A 21,233-nucleotide genomic window follows, 5' to 3' on the forward strand; every position below is an offset into this window, starting at 1 on the left:
ATTTAAAAGTGGATTTTTGTGCAATTTATTTTGAAAGAGGGGGGCAATTTTGAACATTTTAGGATTTAACGGAGTCAAATTTGAACGACAACTAAAGTTCGTGTATTTTATTGAATTTTTCTAAGTTCGTGTTAAAAATGAATTCTCGCCAAAGTTAGTGTATTTACGTGCAATTATCCCTTAATTATATTATATTATATTATATTATGTAAGAGTGTGACTGCTGGAAGAACTTCTAAGAAATTTAAGGAAAGTTTAAGGAGTTAAGTGCAAAGGAGATCAGTTTGTTATAACAAACTGATGCAACGGTTTGTGCGGCTCTTTAACCTTAGTTTATGAGTTGCGTGTATATATACTCATATAGACTACTTAATTCATTAAAAACTTCAGATATATAATTCATTGATGAGTAGTAAGATTAATGAGATATTTATAAGTGGTGGGGTATAGTCTTGCATGCGGCGGTCGCACTCCAGTGCGACAGGTCCGCCCCGACCCGCGCTCGATTCGACCCGTGCCCAGACCCGAAATCTTGAATCCTAAATTATTACATTTGTTTAGAGTTCTAGGGTTTTTTAGGACAGTAACTTAGATTGATTTGGAAATTAGGACAATAACTTTCGAACTTGTAAAAATAGGACACTAATTTTTTTTAGAGTAAAATGGGACATTAATTAATAAGTGTTGCATCCGCAGGACAATTTTCGGCCAAGAAATGTCCTATTTTTACGACGCTTATTAATTAGTGTCCTATTTTACTCTAAAAAAAATAGTGTCCTATTTTTACAAGTCCGAAAGTTTTTGTCCTAATTTTCAAATCAACATAAGTTATTGTCCTAAAAAATCCCCTGACCATTTGTTTATAATAATTATTACTTTTAATAAGCATGAAATATACATTTGTTCGCACAAATGTATACTTATATAAATATAGGTATTTACCTTCATTTAATATAAAGTATTATATTTTCTAAACCCTAAATTCTACTCCTAAGCCTGAACACTAAACCCTAAACCCTGTAAACTAAACCCTAAGCCTGAACACTAAACCCTAATAGGAGTATTTACTTTTAATTAGCATAAGATATACATTTGGTCGCACAAATATATACTTATATTAATATAAATATTTACCTTCATTCAATATAAAACATTATACATATCAATATACATTTATATGAATAAATGTATATATTATGTTTATTAAAAGTAACAATTATTATAAACAAATGTAATAATTAGGAGTATGGATCAAACCCACACGGGTCAGGATTCCGGGTCAGGAGGGCGGGTTTGGAGCCGGGTCGACCCGTCGCACAGGTCCGTCGCACACCTGTGCGACGGTCGCACCCAATAATTGGCGATCTCAAAAAGACATAATATCAGGAACTAACTAAAAGTAGATCATAACTAAAGGAAAACAATCAAGAAAAGGGTATCGAAGATACAATTTATGTCGATGGAGTAAAATAAATTGATACTTAAAACCATCGAAAGAGCATATATTTCACTAAATAAAAGGTCAAATTTCAAAGCTTAATTATCCAATGCATAAGAGAAGCATAAATAAGAGACCACAAAACATGTAAATTTGAGATTCACTAACATAAATAAAATAAAATATAAAGTCACATTTTAAAAGCTTAATTATCCAATGCATACTAAGAAATACAGTCACAATAGTCTGACGAAGAAACATCTTAAGAAGAAAGAGGCCTAATTACATGCACCACCAAATCTAGACCAAGTAACAAAAATGTTAGACCTGTTGCTTATGCATGCCTCAGTCTTCACTTTTCTTCTTCTTTTTATCTTTCTTCTTAGCAGAAGTAATAATTGGTTCAATTCATCGCCGATGCTTCACTCTGCTTCATCTTCTTCCGCTTCCTTCTTCTTCTTCACTCTGCTTCGTGTTTTTGCGTCTTGGTTGGATAGTTTGTGCAATCGTAGACATTGATAGTTTTTGAAATCACTTGACCAGCAGAAAGAATGACCGAGGCACTTTGTTTATGCAATAAAAATTAAACAACATATACAATCAACCAATTAGAATTTATTTCTAAAATGTGTGTGCATAAATTATTGCTTCGTTTATGCTAAATTAGATTCACAATTCACATTCACGTTTGAACGAAGACAGTTTTCTCTTATTATTTCGTATGCCATGAAAATCAACAAGAGCCAATGACAATCCATGTCAAGGACATTTCAGTTTCATTTCATGGTCAACTTTACATTTAATGTGGATGATATTATGCTCCTCTTTTTGGGTCAAGCCTAATGGATAAAAATTACGGATTAAGGCGAAGGATTAAACTTGGAAGGAAGAATCAAAGAAGAAAGTCAAGACTTATGGAATTCAATCAAGGATGAAAGAGTAAGACAAAAAAGAGTTTCAGTAGCACATCAACTTTAGCATTTTAGCTCTGGCAAACATCAACCTTGGCGGTCAGCTCCGCCAACTTTAGAGCTTAGCTTCGTACAAGCTTGGCGGTTAGCCTTATCACAATCTTAGCGGTCAACTCTGCACTAACCTTGGGACGCAGCTCTCTGCCAACCTTGATGGTCCACTCCAACATAGAAAATGTTGTAATGAAACATGGGCTCAATTGCCTCGATTAATAGACCTTAGTGCTATATTTGCTTTGTAATCTATTAATATGATTCTTATGTATAAAATTATTAAGTCATTCTTTACACATTCAACACATTATTTAGATTTTTCGATGTTATTATTTTTCCTAAATTTGCTATTGAGATTCAAATCAGACCCGACTACATCGTTGTTTCAAGAGTAAAAAATCGAAGTTGGTTGAAAACTTTAGCATGTGACAGAAATGATAACAACATATCAAGTATAATGCATGTTCTTTTAAAAAAAGTATAATGAATGTTGTTTGTAAAGAAATTCTTAAAAATATAAATCTACTAATATGTATTATCATGCTTTAGTCAATCCTACAATTGTTAGTTTTTTATTTTTTATTATTGTTTCATCATAGCCCCTATTTATGTACACAATATTTTTTTAGGACCAATTTTTTTTTATTCATTAATGATTATGTATTTTTATACTACAATATAACACAATATCTTTTTTTTTTTATTTTAACACTATACTTGATTAATTAATATATAATTAATTTTTTATAAAAAAATTATATCAATTTACCGCGTGCATATGCACGGCTGGAACACTAGTTTTAAGAAGAAAGACGCCTAATTACATGCACAACACCAAATCTAGATCAAGTAACAAAAATGTTAGACCTGTTGCTTATGCATGCCTCAGTCTTCACTTTTCTTCTTTTTATCTTTCTTCTTAGCAGAAGTATCATCGCCACCATCCTCAGTTTCGGCATGTTTCCTCTTCTTTTTTTTCTTCTTCTCGCTGGAATCACAACCGTCTTCGTCTGCTTCTTCAGTATGCTTTCTCTTTTTCTTCTTCTCCTTCTTAGCTGGCTCTGCTTCAACTGCTCCAGGCAAAGCATCTTCGGGTTGAGTTCTCTTCTTCTTTTTCTTCTTCTTCCGCTCTTCTTCAACAACTTCCGGCTCTGCTTCTTCTTTATCACCCTTGGAGAGTGATTCCGTAAGTGCAAGAATTGAATCGGCAGCTGGATTGTAAGTCTGCAAAACAAGACACAAACTTTCAGATAATTATACTTAAAAACATCGGGACAGCATTGTATTACTAAGATATGTTTCAGACCTTGGCCGGTGTGATCATCCCTCCTGATCCTTTCTTCTTGTCCTTGTCATAAAACTCGATCTTTGGTTTTCCTTTTATGGAACCAGCAGAACGACTTAGTTCTTTTCCTTCTAAGCTCCTCAATCGCGCTTCAAGCTATATAAAAAGTAACAAAGGAGTTATGAAAGAACAACTGGTGAAGCAAGAACATTCTGTACATACTAAGAAAAAGCCAGAAATACCTTGACTCTATTCTCCAGACCCATTGTATTATCTTCACCATCTCCAAGAGCATCACAACGGATAGCCAAAGCAGCTTTTGCAGCAAGAGACCGTGAAATCTTACCCTTGTGCTTAGGGGCAGCTTGGCCAATCAGAGAAGCATGATAAATAAGTCCATACTTGGGAGTCGCATGCTTTGTCTTCAATGCTCTAAAGAGAGCCTTCTCCGCACCTAGTATCTGCACTGTACTTCCAGGTTGCTTAGCCAGATTCAACAAGCTGCCTCCATGAGCAATCAAGCGAGCACCAACAAGTTCGCCAACAAGCGCAGTAACATTTGGGGCAATAGTGTTCATCCTGCTTTTTAGATAGTCGTACAGTTGGGCTCTGTACTCGGAAAGAGAGAGAACTTGGTTACATAGATCTTTTATGTTCTCCAAATCCAGATCACTAACTTCAGTTCCCATGGAGATCACAGCTGCCTCCTTTAGTTCTGTCTCAACCTCCTCCGGAAGTATCTACAACATTATTAATAATGTGAGTACTAAAAGAAAACCAAATACCAGCCAAAAACAGAAATTCAAGAAATTTACAGGAAAGTTATTTATCAAATATAAATGCATTGAGGGCTCAGTACTAGCAATGGGACAAAGGGAATTTTTTTTTTTAAATTAAAGATGCAAATGTAGAAATGTGACAAATGTCATGAGTGACGCTTCAAGCAATTAGTAGATTGTTGCATATTGATGATCTCTTTCAAGATTACAAAGCGTAAAATGGAAGCAACATTTAAATTCTATTTACAGGTCTTTATTCATCAAGCAACGAGAAAATCACTAAATGCCTACCTCAGAGAAATCAAGCTTGGCAGCATTGGAGCGGTAACCCATCAATTTCACAGACTTTGCATAAAGGATGTTGTCTAGCACGATCTTCGCAAGTTCAGGAAAGTGCCATCCATACCACTCTCTGACCCTCATTGCATATGTATTAAGCTCTTTGTCAAGGTCATCCAACAGGCTAATGGCTTGAATTATCATTGTATCAACCTATAATAACATTCACACACAATCGTCAATAAAAAACCAAAAAATGGGCAAACATGAACAAACTTTCAAGGCTTGTATATGTTGATACACTGCAAAGCCGGAGGCAGACAACAAATAAAAGAAATAACAAAACTCGCATATCAAAACTCATATTAAAGGATTTCCCTTCAACTTGTACAACAATGGCACACAACTTTTGAAGTAAACCAAGCATACAAGCATTTCCTCATTCTTTCAGGCTTCTGACCTTTAATACAACAGATAAGCAACTCAAACTTGTACACAAGCACAGATAAGAATGATGAGAATGAATAATAAAACAACAAAAGTTACACATCAATTACTAATATGCATAGTTTACTCCAGGCCACATAAGTTGAACATCTTTGGGGCCTAAATCATAGAACTCACCTTATCAGGACTGAATTTCAACTTGTATCTGGATAGGCTGTGAGATAAACCAAGGCTCATTGGAGCCATATCTTGTGCTGCTAGACCCAATATCAGTTCAGTCAATTGACTTCTGACACCTCTCATTAATTCCATAACAGAATTGTTGTGGACACATTCAATTTGCTGCAAGATTTAAAATAATCACAAATGCAAACAATTTGATATAATTAACCAAATCATAAAGAAATGCTAACTTACAAGCTTCTCTTTGATTGTGTTCCCGAGTTTCGAATCCGCTACGGCTAAAATGTCACCATCACAATGACTGCGCAGGAATTTCCGGAGACCTTTGCTGGGTTTACTATCTATCAGTAGAGTAGCAGCAGACAAAGCCTCCGCAGTATTCTCAAATTTTGAGAATGCTTTCAGCTTGACGACCTAAAGTTGACATGAAAACAAATGTTAATTAAATCTATTGTTTTTTATGTTAAAATAACATAAGAACTACGAATGAGGATGGAGCCAAGCATTCAGCTTCAATCGGTATTCACAACTCACAAGTGAAACATTATAAAGACTATTTTTCATTTAATTTTTCATTCAATCCTATACAACATTTTCTTCATAATCCTCACCCCCCACCCCAATCTACTGTACAAGTAGATACTGCTGCAAGACACTTTTGTGGGGATAATCAAAAGCTAAGTTAGCTACCTGACGTTTAAACCCATTTTCAAAATAAAATGAACATATAAATGGACTGCATGTTCCAAAAAATCAATACAGTTATCTCTCTACGAGAAACTAGACTTTGCATAACTTTCTTGGTCTCTATTCTTTTTATAAGTGTAGCCCATTAAAATGTTACGAATCCCAGATGCATACTTATAACTTAATCACCAATAAAAATCAGCATAATATAAAAACAGTATTCTAGAATCAATACCTTTCTAGCGGAGTCAGGCGAGGCAAATTCCTTCCCCAAATCCTGCAACAACAAAAAATTAAAAATAAATCAGAGAAAGAACATCACACAGCAAAAACAATGAAAACAAAACGAAAACAAACAAAGACTACAACGAAATACCTCGACTTTAGAAAGTTTCCCTTCATCGAGGACCTTGAAGAGCGCAAAGCCTGCCGGAGTTTCAAATAGAAGCAACATATTCCGACCACCACCGAACACTACCGCCGCCGCAGTCTTAAGATTTTAGAAGGGTTTTAGGAAAATAGGTGTGCTGCGCGCAGTGTTTATTTCATTTTACTGTCTACGTGTATTACTAGTATTTTTTTTAATGATAGTGTGTGTATTTTTTATTTTATTTTTTGAAGGGAATGATAGTGTGTGTATTAAGGGCCTGTTTGATATGGGTTTAAAAGCAGGATAAGTTAAATTAATATGGATTTATGTAGTGTTTGATATTATGTGTTACTAATATGGTCAACTCCAGGTTTATCCAGGTTTATCCCAAGACCCTAGCTTATTTTGTGGGATTAACCCACACTAATTATCCCACCTCCCCCATGGGATTAACCCACACTAATTATTCCACCCCCTCCATAGGCTACTAATTTAGGTATTTGATATGTTAATCCAACCTATTTCAATGGATACCAAACACTTTTTGGGATTAATTACCAATGATATCAAACACCCATCTGAGATTAGAAATCATGACTAATCCACACTAAATTATCAGGATAATTTATATCCTGATTAATCCAATACTGAAAATCAAACGGGCCCTAAGTGTTATGTACCCACCCCTAGAGCTGGCAAAATCAACCCGGCCCGCCCGTATTTAAGGTTGGGCTGGGTTTTATAAATAGAGGCCTGAAAAAACCTAGGCCTAAAAAGCTCGCCCAATAAGTTCGTCGGGTTGATCGGGCTTTGGGGCTAAAAAGCCCGCCCAGTCATTCTTTTTCTATTTTTATTTTTTAACTTTTTGATATATTAATTAATTTAAGTTATTCATTTTACGATTTATCACTTATTTTTTCTATAGAAGATGAAGACTGGAAAGGGCGAGAAAATTTATCTAAGCTCAAAATTTGCAGTAAGCAAATAAACTTGATCAAATATCAATAATAAATATCGAAAGCTTCTGGATGTGATTGCAGGCTTCTCAATTATATCTATTCATCATATGGGGATTATGCATGATTGCCTTGAACTTTGAGCACTGGATGATGACCATAAAAGAAAGCAAATAGTTGAAGTTTTCTGCATCCTAAATTGAAAGAGAAATAAAAAAATGAACATTAGACACTACTCATATTGGAAATGACATAAATATCAATAAGATGTAGAAAATTAACAGGTGCAGCTACAAGTTAAACTTACATCGAAATCATACAAGTAAAAAAAAAATATTGGGCCGGTTTGGCCCGACCGCCCGATAGCCCGAATGAGGCTGGGCTAGTTTTGTAAATTGGCAGCCCGATCAAATTCGGGCCGGGCTTCATAAGCCTGCTGGGTCGGGCCAGGCTAGCCCGACCCGCCCATTTTGCCAGCTCTATGTACCCCCTCAAAAAGAATTATTGTGTTATATGATACGTTCTATTGTACCGAATAATTATAATAAATGTGAAAAGTTTGGACTTTTTTAGTCACTCTAGAATAATAAAAATAAAATTTGTCCATTAAGATAAAAAAAATTAAAATAAATCGCATTTACCATTTTACCCTTTACATAAAAATTTAAAAATTATCCACAAATTCACAACCAAGTTGGTTGTGAATTTGAGTTTTAAAGTTTGAATTCACAACTAGAAATACTGTTAATCATGAATTCAAATTCACGACTAGCATTATTTCTAGTTGTGAATTCGAGTTTTAAAACTTGAATTCGCAATTAACACTAACAATTAATTCATCAAATTGATTGTGAATTTTAGTTTTAAAACTCGAATTCACAACCAAAACAACTAGTTGTGAATTCATCGAACTGTTTTGAATTATAGTTTTAGTTGTTAATTCATAGATCTGGTTTTGAATTCAAGAACATTAAGTTATTAATTCTTAGATCTGGTTGTTAATTAATGAACATTAAGTTGTGAATTCATAGATCTGGTTGTGAATTGAATAGCATTAAATTGTGAATTTATAAATCTAGTTGTGAATTCAATAACATTAATCAATTATCCAAAAAACTAGAAAATCCCGCAAAGGACAATAAGGGTGGTGGCATTGGTTTGTTTATAAAAGCAACTCCTTTAGTGCCACATCAAAAGTTTAAACCTACCAACTTTTATAAACTTACCTCTGCAACAATAAACATACAAAAGCAACTCCTTTATGGGTCCTACCTGGTGAAACATAAAAGGATGGGTATCTATTTAATCGGTGGATTATTAAGGAATCGTGGACTATACCTAGTTTTGATCGGAGAAGACAAAGAGAGTAATCGGAATTCTAGCACACGAGAGTAAAGTTGTTGCTTGATAGTAAAAGATAGCGTAAGTTACAAAGGAGCACGTATGCTGCTATTTATAGATTACACGTAGAGGGTAAAGTAGTAAAATCAGCACTGGAGCATGCGCCTTGCGTGGTCGGGGGGCATAATAGTAAAATCGCCTTCACGCAGGAGATTTCCCCGCGTTTTCTGGTGATTCCTCTGGTGAAGGCCATTCCTCTGGCGAGAGCGGCTTCTCTGGCGAAGGTGGTTCCTCTGATAAGGGTGATTCCTCTAGCGAGTGTGATTCCTCTAGCGAGTGTGATTCCTCTGACGAAAACCATCTCGCTGCATCTCGCGATTCCCCTGGTAAAGTCATTCCTCTGCTCTGTATACATTACTCCTCATCAACTACTCTCCCCTCTGGTCTGACTAGTTCGCTCTGGAACGGTGCAACTAGTCAGAGTATTCATCCGCGTGGCTGACGTCATCCGCATTAAATGTCCGCCTCTTTTACAGTGTCCTTTTCCGTTTTTCGAGGTTACTTTTTAACCTTTGTGTCCTTTCGTCTCTCCGTAGGAATTCCCAACCGTTGATTATTTTCCGGACGCTACGTGTCGTTCATCCCGCATGTTGGTAGTTGCCCGCGTACTCTTTACTTAGTCGATTCGAATTTTTATCCCTTCATCTTCTTCATTCTATTTCCGCACTTGCTCGTTTTTTTTCTCAATTCCGGTGATCTCCTTCGTACTGTTTCGGTGATTTTCTTGCGACCCTACCGTTCCAGTCCCTTCCGTCGACTCTAAAGAACTTCCGACTTTAGGTAAATCGCGTGCTCCCTTCCCTGGCACTTGTAATTAGTTGTAGCGTAGTTGTATAGTTGTTGGTGCTCTGATTGAGCGTGTTAAAAACCCTAGATTTAAAAATTCCGACAATGGCTTCCACTTCCATTCCCCAACCCTCGCGGTCTCTTTCTCCCTCTCCCCAAGGTTCTTCGTCTTCCTCCCCTCAGCCTCAAGATCCTATAAACCTTCATTCCCCTTCCGCCTCGCCCGATTCTCAGGCTACCCCAAATCCCTCTAGGCCTCGAAAAAGGACTAAGAAAGCACCCCAGCCTCCTAAGCCTATTCCCGAATCCCGCCTTGGTGTCGCGGCGATGGAGAAGATGAGGGACAAATGTCTTCGTCCCGCAGACCTAAAATTCGAACCTTTCTCCAAAGCCTCGCCGCCCCTAGAAAAACTACGTGATCATAAAACGGTGGCCATTTGGAAGGCCCAGATAGATGCTGGCCTAAGGCTTCCTCCCCCTGCTATTTTGGTTGAAGTTTGCAACCATTACCGCATCCCCTTTTATCAAGTCACTCCCTCTGCCATCCGGAGGTTATACTCCTTCCACATTCTATGCCGAGCTCACGGTGTCGGAGACACCACCAAACTATTTTTTCAGACCCAGTCCCTCCATATGCAGGGCAGCCCCCTGTATAGCTTTGCTGGTCTTAAGAAATATCCCACCACCTTCCTTTCTTCCCTAAATTCTTTTGACAAAGATTTTTTATTTCAATACTGTTACGTGCGCACCCTTATTGGTTCCTGGCGCGATCATGGCGCTTTGGAGCTGGAATGGCACAACCCTCAGACCACCTATAAACCAGCCTCTCCAGATGCCCCATCTGCATTTGACTTGGGGGTCATAGCCCGTCTCAACGCCATGAACCGCGCCGAACCCTTAGACTGTAGATACCTTGCCGAAAACAATTCGGCTTTGGCAGCCAATGGTCTATTTCCCCTGTATCCAGAGGCATCGATAGGTAAAAATATGTGTTAGAAAATATATTGACTTTTGTTACCCTGATTCTGATAGTGTGGAATTCTTTATTTGCAGGCATGTCGTGGAGGGCAAAGTGCGGGCTCGATCTAGATGCCACTACTTCTCCCACTCGTAGCGGGGGGCGTGGCTCGGGAGGCTCTAACTCCCGTACAGGCCCTTCAGAGCAACCAACCGGGCCTGAGGCGGACACCTCTCACCCGGTGTCAGAGATTCCTGAGATGGCCCCCCCTCCTCAGGGCTTTCGCCCTGGTAAGGGGAAGAACATGAACGTCTTGCTTTCACTCAGCCCGGAGGCTCAGGAGGTTGATGTCGGCGGCCTTCTCCGCAGGCGCAAGCGTTCTGGCGTCGGTGATGGATCCGGTGCTGGTAGAGAGGATGTCCCTGTCGTGGACATTATTGAAGAAGCCCCTTCTCCCGACTCAGTCCAAGACATTGCCACTCCCGGGTTCACGAAAAAGAGAAAGAGGGACCTGATTTATGTGGGCGAGAAAGAAAGGCAAGAGAGCCTGAAGAAGGCCAGCAAGTCTGTGGATCCAGCAAAAAAGTCTACTGGTGGTGCGGGGGCTCTCTCCTCTGCTGCCCAAAAGGGCAAAGGCAAAGTCTCGGCCCCTCCCGCCGAGGAATCAGAGGTGGCTGTTCCTGGCCTGGTTGCCCGTCTGTCGGGGCAGGAATTTGTTGAGGCCCTATCTTTCCGTACAAGGAGGTGGCAGGGAAATTGAAACGAGAGGCTTTGACCAGCCAGCTTGGCCAGTAGGCTCTTCAGGTACCCTGCACTTTATATTTTTATTTAAAGATTAAATTACTAACCTCTTGATTTTTCTGGTGAAAACCATTTCTCTGACGAAAACCATTCCTCTGGCAAATGTTATTTCTCTGTTTTGACATTACCTACTTTGTTTCTTTGCAGATGGAGTCCCGACTCTGGGCGGCCATCCAATGCATTAATAATTATGATGCATTGGAGAAAGAGAGAGAAAAGGAGCAGGAAGAGGTGGCCAAGCGTGACAACGACGTTGCCAGCGTAGTGGAGCGTCTCAGCAAAGCTGAGGCGAAGGCTGCGGCTTTTCAGGCTCGCATCGCCGAGCTAGAGGTGGAGAAGGCGTCCCTGGTTTTTGAGCTGGCCAGGGCTAAAAAGGAGGGTTATGATAACCTTACCCGATTCCGGGAGACGTACCAGCAAGAGCATAAGGACGTTTGCCGTCAGTGGAAAAAGGCATGTGAAGGTGTCCAAGCGCGGGGTTATGCATTGGGGGTCAGGGACCAACGCCTGGAGTTTTTTGTCTCTCCCCAGGGCCAGCGGTTCCTGGACTTCATGTTGGAGGGCACTCTGGCAGCTTTCCAGAAGCACCCCGACTATCTGGAGGGGTTTGCACCCATCTTCGCCCATATTATACGAGAGATATCCACGAAAGCGGTGGAGATGGTGGGAGCGTCAGAAGAGCAGATCGCGACTCTGGACATGAGGGCCTTGATGGATCATATCAAGGACGAGGACCTCAACAGGATACTGGGATTGATGCTAAGGCCCCGGCGAAGCCCGCGTGGTGGTACCCGGTCTTGAATAAAGCCATCCCCCAATTCGCCTTTGGGGTTTATCCTGGTCCAGCGTTCTCCTCCCCGAAGTACCAGCCCTCATTTTGCACAACTTTGGCCAAATTTGTGGAAAAATTGAGGGGTGGATCTGGCGCTGGCCCCCACAGGCTTTCTCAGTTCGGCATGGAGCCCCCGGTGCCCTCTGGCTTGAAGACCTCCGCCTTCGAGGACACTGCCTCCTCAGCAGACGCCGTGGGACAACTTTATGCCTTGTATCAAAACAAGGATGCGTATATTTCTGAGGCAATAAAGTTGTTGAACATGGAGCAACGTCTGCCCCCGGTGCAATTCTCCGAGACATTGCCGGTGCTTGAGGTAGGTGGTTCCTCTGGTGGAGCTTCCACTGCCCTAAGTCTTCTGCTATCCCTGCCCTTGTCCCCGGATCCCTCTGCTGCTGCTACCTCCAAGCCCTCTGATACTACTCCAGACTCCTCCGTTCCTCCTCCCTGATGGCCCTAATCTCCCTATTTGACTTGATGGATATTTTTGTAACTTTTTAAATTTGTAAAAACTTAGTACCTATTTTTGTCTTTTGATTTATAGTCTGCCTCTTTGCTATTTGTAAATGAAATTTCTTCACCGCTTGTTTCGCCTTTAGATTTCTGTGCTGGTCCTGCTTTCTTTCGTGCTTTATGTCATTTTGTTGTTTGTTGATGTTGAGCTTGCATTCCCGGATCTCCCATTATGATGTATGTTTTTGTAAAGTATGGTATGATTTTTGTTTTTGTTGAAGTCTTTGTGATTCCTCTGGTCGATTAAGTAGTAACCCTCTGCGCGGAGCATGGAGGACCCGGGGGGTGCAACCAACTTTCGCGGCTTACGATTAAATAGTCTCTGCGCGGAGCATGGAGGACCCGAGGGGTGCAACCAACTTTCGCGGCTTACGATTAAATAGTAACCCTCTGCGCGGAGAATGGAGGACCCGGGGGGTGCAACCAACTTTCGCGGCTTACGATTAAGTAGTAACCCTCTGCACGGAGCATGGAGGACCCGGGGGGTGCAACCAACTTTCGCGGCTTACGATTAAATAGTGACCTCTGCGCGGAGCATGGAGGGCCCGGATGGCGCAACCAACTTTCGCGGCTTACGATTAAATAGTGACCTCTGCGCGGAGCATGGAGGGCCCGGATGGCGCAACCAACTTTCGCGGCTTACGATTAAGAGAACACCCTACACGGAGCATGGAAGACCCGGGGGGTGCAACCAACTTTCGTGGCTTACGGTTAAGAGAACACCCTGCACGGAGCATGGAAGACCCGGGGGGTGCAACCAACTTTCGTGGCTTACGGTTAAGAGAACACCCTGCACGGAGCATGGAAGACCCGGGGGGTGCAACCAACTTTCGTGGCTTACGGTTAAGTGAACACCCTGCACGGAGCATGGAAGACCCGGGGGGTGCAACCAACTTTCGTGGCTTACGGTTAAGAGAACATCCTGCACGGAGCATGGAAGACCCGGGGGGTGCAACCAACTTTCGTGGCTTACGGTTAAGTAGTAACCTCTGCGCGGAGCATGGAGGGCCCGGGTGGCGCAACCAACTTTTGCGGCTTACGATTAAATACAACCCTCTGCTCTGGTGGCAGCATGATCCCTCTGCTCTGGTGGCAGCATGATCCCTCTGCTCTGGGGGCAGCATGATCCCTCTGCTCTGGTGGCAGCATGATCCCTCTGCTCTTCCCCTTGTTCAAGCGTTGTCCCTGGCTGCTTATTTTTCCTTTGACTTGCTAAGAAGCAATTCCGCGTTCCATTTCTCTGCGCGGAGCATGGAAGACCCTGGGGGTGCAACCAACTTTCGCGGCTTACGATAGCAATGATTCCTCTGCTTTTCCCTTGACTTGCTGAGAAGCAATTTTGAATTTGTAAATTGGGGACTACGGGTATACACCCTACTCCCCCCTCTGGTGACATGTGCAATGCCTCTGCATGAACATGTTAAGTAAAATATGCAATTTGAAAAAACGATAATGAAAAATAAACGAGACAACACCAGGGAATTCCCTAGAACCACGTATCCAATTTTATTGATATCATGGCCTCGAACCTCGTTAAAACCCTTGTGGGGAAAAAGAGTATTCGGTCTACAATTTCATCATTCCTGCTGAGTAGCAGTTATACATAGAACTTTTTGAGAGTATTGATATTCCATGGCCTGGGGAGAGCTCTGCCGTCTGAATCCGACAATGTGTACGCTCCGCCACCCAAGACCTCTGTGATGATGAACGGGCCTTCCCAATTGGCTTCGAACTTGCCCACTGCCTTTAATGCATCAGCTTGTTTAAGGACCAGGTCGCCTTTGGATAATTTCCTCGCTCTGACCCTCTTGTCATATCCTGCCTTGATGATGCTTTTGTACTTTGCTGCTCTAACCCGGGCCTCATCCCTTTGTGCTTCCACCAAATCCAGCTCTGCTCGGCGGAGTTCGGCATAGTGCTCAGTGTTGTAGGTTGTAATCCGATATGACTCCAGCCTTGCCTCCGCTGGTATCACCGCGTTAGATCCATACACTAGAGTGAATGGTGCTTCGCCAGTGGCTGTCTTTGGGCTAGTGCGGTAAGCCCAAAGTACAGTGTCCAACTCCTCGACCCACTTGCCTCTGCTTTGATTCAGCCTCTTCTTAATCCCCTCGCATATTGTCCTGTTAGCCAACTCCACTTGACCGTTCGCTTGTGGATGAGCCACCGAGACGAATCGTTGGGTGATGTCCATCCGGTCACAGAAATCCGCAATCCACTGCCCAGTGAACTGAGTTCCATTGTCTGATACAATGATCCTGCGGACCCCATACCGGCAACATATATTCCGCCAAATGAATCGCTCCACTGTCACCACGTCGATCTTCCCTACAGCCTCGGCCTCGACCCATTTAGAAAAATAATCTACTGCCATTATGAGGAAACATTTGCCCCCTGGTGCCGTGGGCAACTTCCCTACAATATCTATGCCCCACTTGTCAAAGGGGCATGCAGCAGCCCATGGTTTTCCCCGGGACGTTGATTCTCCCGGCATGTCTTTGGCAAGCCTCACATTTGCGAACGAACTCCCTGGCGTCTTTGTTGATGTTAGGCCAATAGAACCCTGCCCGAATGATTTTTCGTACAAGATCAAGGAATCCCGTGTGACCACCACAGCAACCTGCATGAATTTCTTTCAAAGCAAAATTAGCTTCTTCAGGAGATAAGCATTTTAGTAAAGGTTGGGTAAAGGATCGCTTGTAAAGTTGATCATTTATTAAACAATAATTCTCGTAGCGAGCTCTCTGATTGGATTCTCTGTTCAACCGCTCCCCTGTCTTGAGAAAATGTATAATTGGAGCCCGCCAATCATCCCTTATTTCCATCGAGAAAACTTGTGAAGTCCCCATTTCTCTGGTATCACAGAGCAATATGATCTCATCATTCCATGTCTGTTCCACCGCGCTGGCCATGCGCGCCAGTAAGTCTGCTTTTGTATTCTCTTCGCGGGAAATCTACTCGATTCTGAACTCCATGAATTTTTGTTTCATTTCGTTGATTTTGCAGTGGTACGCCTTCATCCGCTGATCCTTGACATGATAGGCCCCCGACAGTTGTTGAGCTACTAACTGTGAATCCGTCCTGATGATAACACATTCAGCCTTGAGCTCCGACAGAATATGTGCCCCTCTGACCACAGCCTCATACTCAGCCTCATTGTTAGACATCCGGCATGTGAATTTAATAGCGAATTGATATATCCCATGACCTGGTGAGACGATGTACACCCCGATTCCGCATCCTTCTTTTGTTACTGACCCATCCACAAAAGCAATCCAAAATTCTTGCATAGGCCGGCGAGTGGTTTCTTGGATGAAATCTGCCAGAGCTTGTGCTTTGATTGCCGTTCTCGGCTCATACTCCACGTCATATTCCCCCAGCTCCACGGCCCATTTGACCATTCTTCCCGACAAATCCGGTCGCCCCAACACTTGTCTGAAAGGTAGAGCAGTGCGCACCACTACCCGATGTGATAAGAAATAAGGCCTCAACTTTCTTGCCGTGACCATGACCGCCAGAGCAGCCTTCTCGATTTCTGTGTAGTTCAACTCGGGACCCTGGATGATTCTGCTGACAAAATAAATTGGCCTCTGGTAACTTCCCTCTTCTCTGATAAGCACAGAGCTGACTGATTCCTCCCCCACTGCTATGTATAGATACAATGTTTCTCCCGGGACTGGCTTGGTCAGAGTTGGAAGCTTCGCCAGATATTCTTTGATAAGAATGTTTGATGTGTGTTGATAAAAATAGAGTCTTGAGCTTGATTTAGCTTGCTTTCGAATCTGGGGTGTCGAGTCGGTTGGTCGTTATTAGTGGGAAGGGGCGGCAGCCGCGGTGGCTGCTGGCGGTTCCTGGGCGTGAGCCCACCGGTGAAGGAGAGGCGGCGGCGGTACAACAAGGGCTGTGTTCGTGCGCCCTATTTCCAGAAAAAAAAGAAATTGAGGGAGGAGAGATGCCGAGGGAAGAGAGAGAGAGAAAGCAGAGCTAGGAACTGGGAGAGCGGAGCTGGGAGAGCAGAGCAGGGAGCATAGCTGGGGGAGAGCAGAGCTGGTAGGAAGAGCATAGGAGAGTAGGCAGAGCAGAGGAGAGTAGAGCAGACGAGGGGAGAGTAGAGCAGAGCTGGGGGAGAGCAGAGCTGGTAGGCAGAGCAGAGGAGAGTGTGCAGAGCAGAGCTGGTAGGCAGAGCAGAGGATAGTAGGCAAAGGAGAGGAGAGTAGGAAGAGCAGAGCTGGTAGGCAGAGCAGAGGAGAGTAGCAGAGCAGAACAGAGCCGAGAAGAGAAGGGGGATGGGTTTTGGGCTTACGTGTTGGCCCTTCTTCTTTTAAAACAGCTGGACTTTACTCATTGGGCTGTGCGGATTTTTCTTTGTTTCATTAAAAGGGACTGCGCTTAATTATTTAATTAGACTATTAAATAGTTTGATTAATTATTTTAAATGATAATTTGCATAATAATATTATATTATTATTATGTGCATATTTTAAGTAATTACTTATTATATGCTAAGCATGTTGCACTTATATTTTGCAATGAAAGTATTTATGATTTAATTGGTTATTATAATTCCAATTACAAAAGAAAGACGAGTAAGAATATTGTTGGTGTTCTTAACTCAAGAATTTTAGTTTTTAATTATTTATTCATTAAATTTTGAAAACCCGGCTAAGTGAATCATAGGATGTTAAGCACTTTACCTTGACTTAAGATTAGATTCAGGAGACCTATTAAGAGTATAGATTTCTTGTAGGCTTCGTGGATCGTGAGGACTAGCACCGCTATTCCGATTCAGAGATAAGATTAAACGACAGGCATTGCCTATATAGGTGGGCTTATTTTTCAAATGTATGCTTGAGTTATTAAGCTCTAAATGTTTCATGAATTGAAAATTGTTTATCCAATAAATATTTTTGTGCGCTCTGTTATATTTAAGGCTCGCAATTCATGGATCGATCGAGGTTCTCTTATGACCTAACACGTTGTTTGAGAATTGTGTACACTTGTTAGTTGTTTCGGTGGGTTGATCTCCATCGGGCACTAATTCATGTAAGAGGCGTTATAAGGGTGCTTGGCTGGATGTGTTCCGAAGCATGTATCATATAAGGCCTGCCTGGGTAGCGTCCCGAGGTCAATTCAACTTGTCTGAGTTACGTCCTCAGGGCAAGTGTCATGGGAGAAAGTGATACGTCGATGGCTAAAAGGTCCAGTATCACAACGAGTAACTAAACAGAGTGTGACAACAGCGCGCTAAAATGAAATACTTTAACATGCTTAGAAGTTCCTTTACTTTAAAACCTTCTAAGTTATGTCATGAATGATTGGATAAATTGCTTTTACGAATTGTGAAATGCCTTAAAAGTTGCAGCCCACTAAGTACATTAGTACTTAGCCCAAATATTTTCAAATGTTTTTCAGGTTGATGGCTGGTGTTGACGGGGAGAGCTGAGGCTAGGGTTCAACTCCGTGTTTTGACTTCCGCTGTAGTACTAGCCTTTATTTGTCTTTCGTTTTCTTGACTTAAGACCTTTATGTTATGACTCTCAACTTGTTGAGCCTAAACTTTTGACTCTCAAGTATTTTGATTAAGGAATGTTGGTTATCTGAAGCATGAAATTAAACTTGTGATCCTGAAGTTTGTCATGTTTGTTGATTGATTTGTATCAATTGGATACCTGTCTTTCTTCATCTAAAGGGGCGATGCCCGATTGTTATCCCTTCTATTCGGATTTCACAAGATTTTTCCCTTGTTCATTTTAATGATTAATCGTACTCCAGTTATAGTTATTGCTTTAAGAATTGGGGTGTGACATATATTTATGTCAAACTAGGATTATTATGTCATGTCACCACGCTCTAATCCTGCGAGTATGCAAAATTACAATAACTTAATAGTTTAATAATTTTAATACAAAATTTTAAAGTGGTGCGTGGAATGATTTTTTTTTAAGTGAAGTAATATATATACAATTAACCCTTAAATTTATTTATTTTTCTATATTTTTGTTTACTTTCATTTTTATTTTTTACTGGGAAAATAAGTAGATATTAGATTTTGTATTTTGCATGCAACTAATGTGAAGGAAAATATATTGGTTCATTTTGTAACTTTTTAATTTCAAAAATAAAATTTTTAAAACTGAAGTTTGTATTAGTTTTAGTGTAAATTTGTAGATGAAGAAATAGTAGTTATATATATGAAAAATAGAATTTCAAATATGAATTTTTATTTATGATAATGCATGATGTTAATTGCCATTATCAAATAATTCAAATAGTTTATTAATAATTATAAATGTACGTTTATATACCATGTTCAAAATTATAATTAATTAAATTTCATAAACTTTTAAATTTTTAGCGAAAATTGATATTATATATATATATATATATATATATATATATATATATATATATTTAAATAAGTATGTTTGAGGGAGAACGCTTAGGCAAAACGATATATTCATTTTTATTGAAATTTGTTTTTTGGTATCAAATAATTATACAATTATTTTATTAGTATTTTTAAAAATTCCAATAATATGATTTATTTTCTTACTGATCAATTCAAACTTTTCTAATAAGAAGACATAGTCAAGTAATGAGCTAACCTTAGAAAAAATAATTTTATGCATGGTTAGATCATTTTTTTAAAATATATATGGTGATGTGAACATTTTTTTTGTTTTTGTTTTTTTACTTCTTTGTTGCTTTTAACATGAATGAAGACAATGGTTTCCATCAAATAGGAGGAAAATTAGAAATGATACTATTGAAAATAATAAAATATAATCATAACTCAAATATATTATAGTATGCATTATGAAAATCTTTATTGTATATATTTTCAGTAAAAGCTAAGAGATTTTAAGTAACATAAATATAGAACATGTAAATACAAGAGTCAATATATGAAAGTAGTCATTTTCTTTTAGTAAACTTAAAATTATCCACTCAAATAAAAAATTAAAAAATTATCCATTTTTTGTGTTAAATGACTAAACTGCACCTAAGATTAAATTAAAAAATACCAGCACCTCATTTCTATCTGTTCGCTATTTTATTTAACACGCCGCAAGTGTACGGGTGCAATTGTGTACAGTAGCCAGCAAGGTCGTATTCCACAGAGACTAATTATTATCAATGCCTATCCTAGATTATTATTCCTCTATCTGGAAAAACGAAATTGAGAGTTTTGGTTTTAAAACTAAATAAATAAATAACAGAAAACAAAATAAAACAAGCTGCGAAACAGAGAAACAGAAAAGAGAAGATTTCACAAGGCAAAGGTTTCAACAGATTCTCCTAACTAACATGTTCAATTCAATTAATAAGATGATTCCTAGGGCAATCTCTAAGCTAGTTCATACCCACTCCCGTGGCATACAAACCGTTGATTACATGCAAGGCTACCATCCCCGGATCGCACTTCTAACATGCAACTCCTAAAAGCTCATAGGATTAACGCCCTCACAATTATCAATTCCCTTTAGAATTAAAATAAAAGTGTTCTAAGTTCTTAGTTCAGGTAATAATTATTATCTCCCGATCTCAAATTAAAACCTATGATTATGCTAAATTGGTGGCCAATCAATAAAGCAAACGATTATAACAAGAACATAGAAAGGAATAACAATCTCAATTAATTGAATCAAACAATCACAAATTCAAATCATGTCTACTCCCTAAACCCTGGGAAAAAGGATTATAGCCACACATAAACATATGACTAAAAATCAATATCTCAATAAAACTGTAAAACATTCAACAATAAAACCGTAGTAAAGTTGAGATTCTTCAGTTCTTGCTCTGGCTCCGTTCTCCGTCTCTCTCAGCTCTCAGGAAAAGTAAAATATGATATAAAGTGATAAAATGTACTTTCAATATGTTTCTGGGGAGTATTTATATGCCCTAGGTCTCAAAATATAGGTCAAAATCGTGTAGGATCGAAAAATAGCTGAAATAATAGAAAAATCGCGCAAAAACTGTGCTGTCACGCGGCCCGAGGCGCGGCCGCGTGCCCAGCCCGCATGAGGCGCCACGAGGTTCGACAACTTTGCGCAACAATTTTGTTTTTGCTTGTTCTCCCTCGTCCGAACTCTGATTTACGATCCGTTTGCGCTCACGAACTCCTCTTGAGACGAACTACAACTTGTATTTAAGCCAATTATTCCAATTTCTGCTTCATTATTTCTGAAAATTCGTTCAAACAACAAGCAAGTGACAAGTTCTTGACCATAAACCAATATAAGCTCAAATAAACCATCAAACATACAAAATCCTCATAACTAAACATCAAATGTGACACACCAAGAGGTAAAAATACATGTTTATCACTATCACACTCCTCTCTCTCTCCACCCCCACCCCCCGCCACCCATCCCCAAGCCAAAAAAAAAATTCTTTTGCTCTCCCCTGCCCCCCTCCCCCACCCCCCGACCACCCACCCCCAAGCAAAAAAAAATACATTTTTTCTTTTACTCCCCCACTGCCCATCCCCTAGCCATTTTTTTTATTTCTCCACCCCCTACCACCCCCAAGCCAATTTTTTTATTATTA

General features: G+C 40.3%; 1 protein-coding gene across 1 annotated transcript; it reads right to left on the reverse strand.

The window, feature by feature from the left end:
- Positions 1-3,120: 3,120 nt before the first annotated feature.
- On the reverse strand, positions 3,121-6,618 carry LOC130996675 (probable nucleolar protein 5-2). The gene is made up of 8 exons (XM_057921973.1): positions 6,440-6,618; positions 6,299-6,340; positions 5,611-5,790; positions 5,371-5,535; positions 4,759-4,959; positions 3,931-4,428; positions 3,710-3,844; positions 3,121-3,627 (listed from the first exon to the last, which is right to left on the reverse strand). The coding sequence occupies exons 1-8, from the start codon at positions 6,515-6,517 to the stop codon at positions 3,289-3,291; spliced, it is 1,638 nt and encodes a 545-aa protein (XP_057777956.1). The 5' UTR covers positions 6,518-6,618; the 3' UTR covers positions 3,121-3,288.
- Between the last annotated feature and the right edge of the window lie 14,615 nt (positions 6,619-21,233).

Source organism: Salvia miltiorrhiza, chromosome 8 (genome assembly GCF_028751815.1).
Source record: "Salvia miltiorrhiza cultivar Shanhuang (shh) chromosome 8, IMPLAD_Smil_shh, whole genome shotgun sequence".
Classification (NCBI taxonomy): Eukaryota; Viridiplantae; Streptophyta; class Magnoliopsida; order Lamiales; family Lamiaceae; genus Salvia; species Salvia miltiorrhiza.

Bases quoted from the DNA above. Each gene is read 5' to 3' on its own strand.
- LOC130996675 (XM_057921973.1), bottom strand. From the start codon at position 6,517: ATGTTGCTTCTATTTGAAACTCCGGCAGGCTTTGCGCTCTTCAAGGTC. The intron at 5,536-5,610 runs GTAAGTTAGCAT...TAAATCTTGCAG, and splicing joins ACACAATCAAAGAGAAGCTT to CAAATTGAATGTGTCCACAA. The intron at 3,845-3,930 runs GTATTTCTGGCT...CTTTTTATATAG, and splicing joins GTCTGGAGAATAGAGTCAAG to CTTGAAGCGCGATTGAGGAG.